Here is a 10,816-nt window from a genome sequence, read left to right on the forward strand (position 1 = left end):
CAACTTTTTCCTCTGAAAAAATTTATCTGTATAAAAGTGCACAGTTTCCCTCGGAAGTGAGACCTTGGAAGTGAGGAAGTGAGGAAATATGGTTGAATGTTACAGAGTTTTTAATCAACCTGGTAGACGTATATCAACAGAAATACCAGGATGTGTGGTCCAAGGAGGGGTCACGGAAATTACAAATGTAGCCTTAGGTTCAATGTCTGTTGAGAAGTAAACGATATCTACATTATACGTACAAGAACTGAACAAATACTAGACTTGTTCCAAGTCGAGATCTGTGGGCATATAGAACAGAACAGCACACTGTCACATTAGAAGTAGGCTATCGCATAGATCGTTTGGTGAACGCGATAGCCCATACCAGCCAGTAACTGCTGGCGAGAAAAGTCAAGCGACTAGGGGCCAGTCTGAACAAATACTTAATTACAATCTGTCAACCAAAGGGAACAAAGGAGACAAAATCAAAGCAGTTACCTGTGTGATATACTCAGGAGAGAACAGAAAAACATGGAAACTCAGAGAAAGACCATAAACTATTTGGAAACTGTTCAAAATACAGATAGTGACAATTACATATCAGACTTTGAGGAAGAGGATGATGATGTGGTAACCCCCCCCCCCCCTTGAAATTATGGAGCAGCACGTGTGATGAAGAATCTTTTGAACCTTCTACGACACAGTATACATTGTATACAAGTTCGGGAAGAAGAGCAGTATCTTGTAAAAAATCTCTTTTCCACGATACACGACGGCCACTGTGTGGTATGCAATAGAAAAGATAGTGGTAGTGGACGATGCCCGACATGCTGTTTTATTGGATATTATCTGATTGCCAAGCATTGTCCTGTATCAAGTTAACATTTCACTTTAACATTGAATTTAACTTTGCTGTAAGTTTTGCATTAATGTTATTATCAAAATAAACTTATTTCGCATAACACAAGGTCTTCTATGATTTCTGTTGAATATGTTTATGTGGATTTTGGAGGAATCGTGTGAGCCTGGCTTAAGTACAAGATGACTAGATTCAATTGTATGTGTACGACAATGACCCTACAATGACCTTTAAACAGCGTGTCGGGCATCGGCCACTTCCCCACACTTAAAACATTAGAAGGATGGAGAAGTGGTCGATGCCCGACATGCTGTTTTACAGGAAAATATCGGATAAAATCGATAAGATGGTCTAACTTCTAAGTTAAAGTCTGATATTAGAAGGGTTGGGACGTGGCCGATGCCCGATAATATCGGATAATATCGTCTAATTCTAAGTAAGAGTCCAATATCAAAAGCGGGTTGGCGGAAAATGCCCCAAACGCTGTTTTGTCGGCTAATATCGATCATATTATCCATGTTAGAGCACTCTGGTCTCACGCTCCTTGAACTCTGTAACGTCGACATCTTAGACGGTATTATCCGATAGTAAAGAAAAAGCCTATGTCGCACGGTCATGGTCATTTAATACACGCCATACATGGTGACCTTCTTCCGACAAAATTCAAATAAAGCTGCACTTCACTACATCACCTTGAAGTTCACGCTATTTTGTCATACTGCACAATGGCGACCATCTACAGAGATGGCGCATACAACACCGACTTCGATATTCTCTCCTTCTTGACGGCGTTCTTTTTATCTGATCATGAACTTACCCAAAGTATCTTGGAATTTAATGTCGACGCGTTGGGTCACATTATCAACACAGGTAGGGTCTGCACGATGTAGTTGTGGTTCGATACACGGCGACGGCCGCTGTAAGCACTAGACAGAGGCATTCCTGATGCATACAGCGGCCTTGCCGTAAATTCAAACCCGTGGTTGCAAGATTTCTCATGAAGACAAATATACATACAGACACCGTCACTGTAAAACTTTTACACTGAGTTTATTATGCTCTATTTGAAACAGGTCCATCGACAAGACCACTAACTCGATTGCCTGGCTTTTTACACATGGCTTTCTGTCAATATTGTTCACTCGCCTTAAAAGTCCTCAGCCTAGCTAAGTATTCATGTGACTATCTTCCACTAACGTGTGTGTACGTAAAATATGTAGGTAGGTAGATAGATAGGTACATAAATAAACAGCCAGGCAGATTGCTTAGAATAGCTAGGTATATGTATGCTTCAACTTAAAGGCTTCATGTTTTTATGTGGATGGATGGATGGATATATATCTATGCGCCTGTATATATATGTATGTATGTATGTATGTATGTATGTATGTGTGTATGTATGTGTGTGTGTATGTATGTATGTATGTATGTATGTGTGTATGTATGTATGTATGTATGTATGTATGTATGTATGTATGTATGTATGTATGTATGTATGTATGTATGTATGTGTGCGTGTGTGTGTGTGTGTGTGAGTGCGCGCGCGCGCGCGCGCATTACGGTGTACATGCTGGCAGGAAAACAGGTAGATGTCTGTCTGGCAGAAATCACTTGACAAGATTAAAATGTTTTCTTCTTGTTTGTAGTGCAAGTTGAAGGACTGCGAATGCTGGAAGTAGGTGGAGGTCCTAGTATCCTCAACGTGATACTCGCCTGCAAAAGATTCCCAGAAATCGTTTTCTCAGATTTCGCAAAGCCATGTCGACATGCCATTGAAAAATGGGTCAAAAAAGAACCAGACGCCATTGACTGGAGTAAGGTCATTGAAAAAATCTGTGATATGGAAGGCAATGGGTAAGTTCCATAATTTCTCTGCAGAAATATTCCAGTGTTACACTTAAACTCGATACCGTTGCACGATTTGGTGAGCCTACAATTTCTATTTTTCGTTTCACTTTATTTCGGACTAAATCTGTCCGTGGATCTATGATTTCACAGGTAAGAAAGGCCACCTAGAACAATATAAAAATATAATATTTCTTCTTTATCAATATTGTGTTGATAAAGAACACACCATCAAAGGTACAGGGAATCAATCCACAATTTACAAACGTCAGAGATGAAATACAGACGACCATGTATCATCCTCACGACCATATTTACAATATTCTCGATAAACGAGTCATAAAATCGTACATTCGTTCTCTACAAAGTGCATCGAAGTTGTACAAATTATTGATAACAAACATTGCACTGGCACTACTCCTTTTCTGCTAATGTGCAGCGTCCTCGGAGGGTTATATTTGATTGGTCGATTGTCACTATTCACAACAACTTAGGGAGTCTATTTGTATTATTCATTATCATAATGGTAAGATTCAGCCACCCAATCAGATAACAGCTTTCGAGCCCCTCCGTTTGTCAAAACCTAGAAATATCCGAGCAGAGTTATTGTAGGCAACCGTCAACTTTCTCAGGGCACTGGTATGGTTGAAGCAGAGATGTGCCCCACACAATGGATGACAATATACTTTAAATATCCTACACTTACATGTAAAAAGCATGCAGAGAATTTCCTGAGAAGCGTGTTTGCTGAAACGTAGAATTTCTTACCTTCAATGTCAGCATCGTCTGTGAAGTAATTTGTTGATGTCTACCAAGATATTTTTTTCTCTACGAAATTGATTTTAACACTGTTACGATACAACGTAGGCGAACTAACAGTACGAGTACTTGACTCGTCAGAGCTGACACCTAAACATTCAGTCTTACTAGTATTAAAGGTAATGTCGTAAATATCACCACAATTAATGCATATATTAACCAACTTCCGAGTCCCTTTGACAGAAGGCCTTGATAAACAAATATAATCAGCGTAAGTGGTTTACAAAGCAATGCCCTACATAACACCGTGTTAAAGAATTTGCAAGCCAGTCAAAGAGTTTCGGTGACAAAAGTCCCCCTAAAAGTCACAGCGTTCGAATCTGAAACCAGATGAAACACAATCGCCCCTACGAATAATATACACGGGGTCCTATACAAGACAAGGAGAAATTTCACAATAAAGATCGGTTCCTTACGAGAAATCAGCTTCTTTAAGAGTGACCAATGATTTACTTATAATGTAAAGAAATGGTCCACAGTGGAATAACCTTCTCGGAATCCCGCTTGACACTCGGGAGCAATATTGTGCTGCTTTGCCCAGAGTTTAATACGCTCATTCAAAATACTGGTGAAAATTTTACTGAAGATGATCAACAAGGTAATTGCTCTATAATTTTCTGGTTTGCTTGGGTCGTTTTTCTTAAATAAAGGAACAATAATGCCGACTGACCAATTACTTGGGAAAATACCTTTGTCAAAAATGGCATTATACAATTTATTTAGGAAAGGCAGCAAAATACCATCAGAATTCTTGAAAAATTCTGGTATGAGCATATCAGGACCAGCTGATTTGTTATTCTTCAACCTTCTGATTGCATTTTCAATTTCTCTATCAGTTATTTTACAATTAAGTACAGAAGAAGAGTTAACACTATTAACCAATTGTTCGTTATTTGGATCAAACTCGTCAAGAAACTTTCTCATTCCATTGATAAAATGTGCATTTGTCGTTGAATCCTCTACTGTCTCTTGGAAAAGTTCTGAAAAATACATTACCCAGTCATCAAGTGAAATCAACCCATGTCCCTGCGTGCCCCTTTTATTACATTTCAATACTTTCCAATACAAGCTTCATCCAACATATTTCTTGTAAGACGTCTTTGTTCTCCCTCTTCAAATCTCGCTTTTTATGACGAGTCAAAATTCTGTAATGATTTTTCTTTTCCTTATAATTTTCAAAATCTTCCTTTACCCCAGTTTTACGAAATCTACGAAGACTTCTCTGTAAATCTGATTTTGCCTGTCTACACTCTACATCAAACCATATTTTCCGATAATCTCTCTGTTTTGTGTTGTAACTTTTCACATTGAGCATATTTTGGGCAGCATCTTTTATGATATTTGTCACTCTCTCGACAGCATCATTTATGTTAAAGTCATTCGATGACATTACATTTCCAAATTCAGTACTTTCAACATGTCTAAGATTTTCTTGATACTCATGAAGTAAATCATTGCGCCAATAAAACCGTTTGACAGGAGCTAAATACATTTCTCGTGTAAAATCAATTGTAACATCAAATGAACAACAAAGAGGGAAATGGTCAGACTCAACTCGTGTCGGTACTACAAAAGATCTGACTCTGAGAAATAACTCTTGTGAAACAAGGACATAGTCAACAACACTTCGCCCTTCGCCCTTAGACTAGCTCTAGAGGGGATTAATGGTAAAATGTACAATATGATGAAAGCAATTTATGCTGATGTAAAATCGAGTGTTAGGGAAGGAAATGTTATGTCTGATTATTTTGATTTGAAGAAAGGTGTTCGCCAAGGTTGTATGTTAAGTCCTATTTTGTTTAGTTTTTATATCAATGAATTAGCAAATATGATGGAAACTTCGGGACACTCTGGAATACAATTATTACCAAATGATATGCTTCAATTATTTCTTCTGTTGTATGCTGACGATATTGTCATTTTTTCAACCACAGTGATTGGATTAAAAAGGCTTATTGATATTTTATATGAATTTACATTGAAATGGAAAATGAAAGTAAATTTATCTAAAACTAGAATAGTGGTTTATAGAAAAGGAGGATATCTTAGTAAATATGAGCGATGGTATTTTGGGGAGAATGAGCTACAGGTTGAAAGTGCTTATGAGTATCTGGGTTTAATTTTGTCTTGTAAAGGATCATTTCAGTAACTACAAGAAATATGTCTGTGAAGGCGAGAAAGAAAATAGCTATACTTGGAAAGTGTGTTAAAAATGTGAAGTGTTTACATCCAAAGACTTATTTTAATTTATTTGATGTACTTATTTTACCCGTACTTAGTTACGGGGCAGAAGTGTGGGGTTTTCAAACTTATAAACATTGAAAGGGTACAGTTATTATACTGCCGACAATACCTGGGAGTGTCAAAGGGTACTTCTAGTTGTACTGTTTTGGGCGAGTGTGGCAGATTACCGTTGTTTTGCTATTATGTCAAGAGATGTGTGAAGTATTGGCTTCGCCTTTTAGAAATGCCTGAATCACGTTTACCATCTAAAGCGTACCGTATGTTACTAAATATGGATGAACAAGGGAAATACACATGGGCCACTGATATGAAAAACTTATTATACTTGTATGGTTTTGGTCATGTCTGGCTAAACCAAGGAGTTGGTAATATAAATGTCTTTTTGTCAGAATTTCTTATTAGGGTGAGAGATGTAAAAAGACAAGAATGGTGGTCTGAAGTTAGCGTAAATGAGAAAACCAGTTATTACAGGAATTTTAAAACGGAACTTAATTTAGAAATGTATCTTTCATGTATGATTTATATAAATATCGTAGAGCACTGGCTAGATTCAGATGCTCTAGTCATCCATTGGAAATAGAAACTGGACGACACAGAGGAATTGATAAAGAATATAGGCTTTGTAAATTATGTTGTAAAGAAATAGAAGATGAATATCACTTTCTTTTTATTTGTTCGGCATGGGATAACTTAAGAGAAAAGTACCTCCCAAAGAAATTTTGTAGACCGCCATCACATTATCAATTCAACATATTAATGAAAACAAATGACGAGTCTTTGATTAAGAATTTAGCGTTATTTATTTTTCACGCCTTCAAAACTAGAGACAAAGTGTGATTACGAGAAGATATGTTGTACTTCAATAATCTTTTCAAATTTGTTTTGTATGACTGATTGACTCTGTATTTGGTAAACATATTAGGGCCGGAGGCCCACATTATGCAGAAATAAACATACATATATACATATAATGATTTACTTGATCAAATACCTTAGATGCATCTAAGAAAGTTACAATGACATTACTTCCATTTTTCCTATAGTAATTCATTACTTTCTTTAAAACGATAAGACACATATCAGTTGAATGTCCTTTCTTGAAGCCAAACTCGAAAGGCGAAGTTTCCAGAAAAGACTTGACTTTAATCAACAACTTCCATAATTTTAGAAGCAATGGTCGATAATGCCATACGACCATAGCTGTTTCTGTAACTTACATCAAGATTATTATCTTTGATAATCGGGACTAAACTAGTCTAAAAAGGTCTGTTTGGACAAACCCTGAACCATCATTGCTGTAAAACACATACTAAGCAAAACTGACACTTTGGTACTAGCAAGAATAAAGTGTTCCGCTGCAAGTGAATCAGGACCAGCAGATTTACCCTTTTGTAATTTACCAAGGGCACACTGAATGTCATAAGGAGAAAAAATGATTGCATCATCATATTTACAATAATCTATCATATCTGGAACAAACTTCTGATCCCTGTTATTATGCACATCATTAAAGAGGTTACAATAATGCTCCCACCGCATTTCGGCGATATTTGAATCTCCACAGCAGCCGTTGACGCTGCTGGGCCTGGATTGAGTCTTAGCATTAATCTTGTTAACTGAACGCCACAATTGGCGTTGATCACTACGAAGACTTTTTCCGGTAGTATCAGCAATGATTTGACTTTTGTTACGACGACAATCTCTCAAAGTATACTTGAAACGGGCATGGGTGCGACGTTTAAAATCAAACAATTGTCCATGCTTGGGTTTTTCACAATCGCGCACTAATTTTAAGGCATCACGTGCAATAGAATGAATATCTTTTAAATAGTCATTTTGACGAGGCACAATAAGATTTCCATCGTTTTTAACATCTGGCATCACCGGCATTCCAGCTGAGTACAGGCAATCAATGATGTTGTCGTAGAATTGAGAAATTCTATCAACATGTCCTTTTATTACATTTGCAATGTATATCTAACACGATTGGAACTAATTTGGGATAATTGGATGGAGAAGTAATGCCGATTTAATCTACAAATATAATCTCATCTGATTTTCTTTTTACATTACACAATTGTTTTTATGAGTAATTTGTATTATTGCAACATTCAACTATCTGGCACCTAACACTTTTTGAGAAATTTATAAAATATGAAAATCCAATTATCCCAAATTAGTTCCAATCGAATTATCTTTACAACAGAGTGCATAGGAATATTAATATTTTCAAGAAGCCTATCAGAGATCTCATAGAAAGTGCTACGCTGTTGATCAGTGGTCTTAGCCCATTCCATCCTTTGTTTAACTTTATCACAGTCAGACTTACCGGTAGTACATTCTGATGGTAAAATACCAATGTCACAATTTATACTGAGAGGTATATGGTTTGAAAAGATTTTATCATACATAACTGATATAGAATCTATACATTCATTAGCACCATATAGGTGGAAATACAATGGTCTGTCCAAGACGTAGTGCCGTGCACATCACTGACATAAGTACAAGAATGATCAAACTAAAAAGCCATGTCAGAAATACAGTAATTGTATTCTTCATAAAAGCTTTGCAGTGATGAACCAAACAAAGACCTGTCATCAGCATTCCAGTCACCAATAACCATACAGATATGAGAGTTACTAGATTGAACAATACAACGAATTTTCGCTAAATACTCCAGAAAATCATTGTAGATCTCCCTACTACATCTAGGCATATAGAAACATTAAATAATAATAATTTTTAAACATGCCATTGCCAAATTCTACACCAAGAATTCTATTGTGATCAAATAACTTAACTTTGATGGCATTACCAAGAGATAGCTACACCGCCAAACGGTCTCCCACGTAACAATTGCTTGCCAGTATCAACTGGATACTCACCATAATAATCACAATCTTCACGTACAGATGCTAAAAATTAAGTGTTGTCTTTTGCCAGCCAGTCTTCAACACTTTCGCTTCCTTGTATATCTGTTTTTGTTGCTTGTAGCGGGTAAATTTCACATCAATAATTGGTTGAGGTCAATGGCTAACGCGTAACTCGTTTGGATTGCATTACTTTCGTTTGAATACTAAGAACACATGTTAACCCAAAAAGCGCTGGAATAGAAGGCTAAATTCAATGGATCAGTACAGCTAGATTCTCCTCTCCCGCGACAAGTAATAGTTGTCTCATAGACAGGGACTCATGAACCTTTGTAACTCCTTTTACAGTGAACTGTGGGAAGAGAGACAGGCCGAGGCACGCCAATCCATCAAAGAGATCATACACTGCGATGTCCACAAGACAAATCCACTAGAACCAAAAGTGTTTGAGCCATTTGATGTCATCATCAGTACATTCTGTCTGCAAGTTGCCTGTCCCGACAGGAAGTCTTTCCAGGATGCCTTGAAGAATATCACAAACCTCCTAAAGAAGGGCGGTACACTTATATTGTCAACTACGATCAACGAGTCCTTCTACTTGGTTGATGGAAAGGCGTTTCAATGTATTAAGGTCGATGAAGAATTCGCAAAAACCGCTGTCTTAAATGCAGGATTACGTATCACATCATATAAAGTGCACCAAATCCCCTTCATTGATGATGGAAAAGTATCAGACGCCGAAGCTCAACTATTTCTCGCTGCTGTGAAACAATAAACGGTACATTCACAATTCGAATTCATATTGAAAAATGAAACCATATCAATTCCTCTAGCGCAGTACATATCCCCATGAATGAAATTGAAAAAGCAGTGTCTACTAGGAATGTAATTTCTTCCTCTATTTTTTATGAGATTAATAATTTTATATTTCCCTTTTTGGCATAATTGTCTTATTATTACGGGTTTTTAGTAAATTTCTTTGTTTTTGTAAAGGGTTTCCTTCCCTTCGGAGGGAAATTGTGTTTTTCAAAATAATGTTCAGACGTCAAAGTTCATGTCTCACTTTAAGAAACTTACATTACCAGGTATGTCTTTATATGATCAAAAATACTGAAAGTGTTTTAAAGTAAGATGTTATCGACACCATTAAAATGATTTCTTTTAGGGACAGTTTACCAAGTTCTTCAAAGTTTTACAAATATTGAATTATTATCGTACATTTTTCCTCATTAATAATTTTTTTGATTCCGCTGTTTTCACGAAGATCTGTGCACTATGCTTGATGTGCCTTCAACATTATGAAATCCGAGTATGACCAAACACCTCCTTAATAACCCAGACCTGTTTATACTGCCGTGATACTATGAAATGTTTTATTCTGTGTTAAATATTTCTATTCATATGACTCATAAATTATGGCTGTGGCTTGAAGTCCTTTTTGGACAGGAAATACACTACATCAGTAACTTTGGCTAATAGACAAAAATCTAGCGAGAACAAGATTTATAACGTACAACGTATACACAGTTTTCAAAGGTTACCTAGATTTACGCTGTAAATAACCATTCAAAATTGCAAAAATGTCCCCAACACTTTCGTAAATTCCTACGGCAGTCCTCAACAAATGATATGTATTTCCATGGAAACACTGTACTCGGTTCGCTCCAACAAAAAAATGATCGCTGACCATTCACAATCTTGTGAGTCTCTATTTGTTGAAAATACTGAGTGACAAATATCTTTAACGCAAATTGTTTAAAAATGCATTGAGTTCAGAATTGCCAAAATTCAAACACAACAACATTTTTATACCTTAAAGACAACATTCCTGTCTGGATAGAGGCGAGGTGACAGTGAGGTTCCAGGCCCGATCCGATCTGTCACGTATCAGCATAGGGGCTAGAGAAAAAGTCGGTCCCAGGGCTTGGGGTAGGGGTGTCATGGTCTCAGCACGCACAGGTTTCTTGTTGCGATTGTAATATGTTATTTTAAGACGTTTGATTACTACGTTTGATTTATACAACTTACCTACCTTGGGTGTCTCGGTCTTCTCTCAGGACTGGTTTTGCAAATATTCTGAAGAATTCTTCTGCTTACCTCCACTAGTCACTGTTTCATTTATTTGCTCTTTGACAGTCTTACGTGAGGATTTATCATTATGTTGCGTCTGTTATCTGATGTGTTTGATTGCCTT

General features: G+C 36.9%; 1 protein-coding gene across 1 annotated transcript; it reads left to right on the forward strand.

Moving 5' to 3' along the window:
- The first annotated feature begins 1,545 nt into the window (after positions 1–1,545).
- Positions 1,546–10,586, forward strand: LOC139122677 (indolethylamine N-methyltransferase-like). The gene is made up of 3 exons (XM_070688287.1): positions 1,546–1,711; positions 2,488–2,695; positions 8,971–10,586. The coding sequence occupies exons 1-3, from the start codon at positions 1,567–1,569 to the stop codon at positions 9,395–9,397; spliced, it is 780 nt and encodes a 259-aa protein (XP_070544388.1). The 5' UTR covers positions 1,546–1,566; the 3' UTR covers positions 9,398–10,586.
- Positions 10,587–10,816: the final 230 nt, after the last annotated feature.

Source organism: Ptychodera flava, chromosome 22 (assembly GCF_041260155.1).
Source record: "Ptychodera flava strain L36383 chromosome 22, AS_Pfla_20210202, whole genome shotgun sequence".
Taxonomy (NCBI): domain Eukaryota; kingdom Metazoa; phylum Hemichordata; class Enteropneusta; family Ptychoderidae; genus Ptychodera; species Ptychodera flava.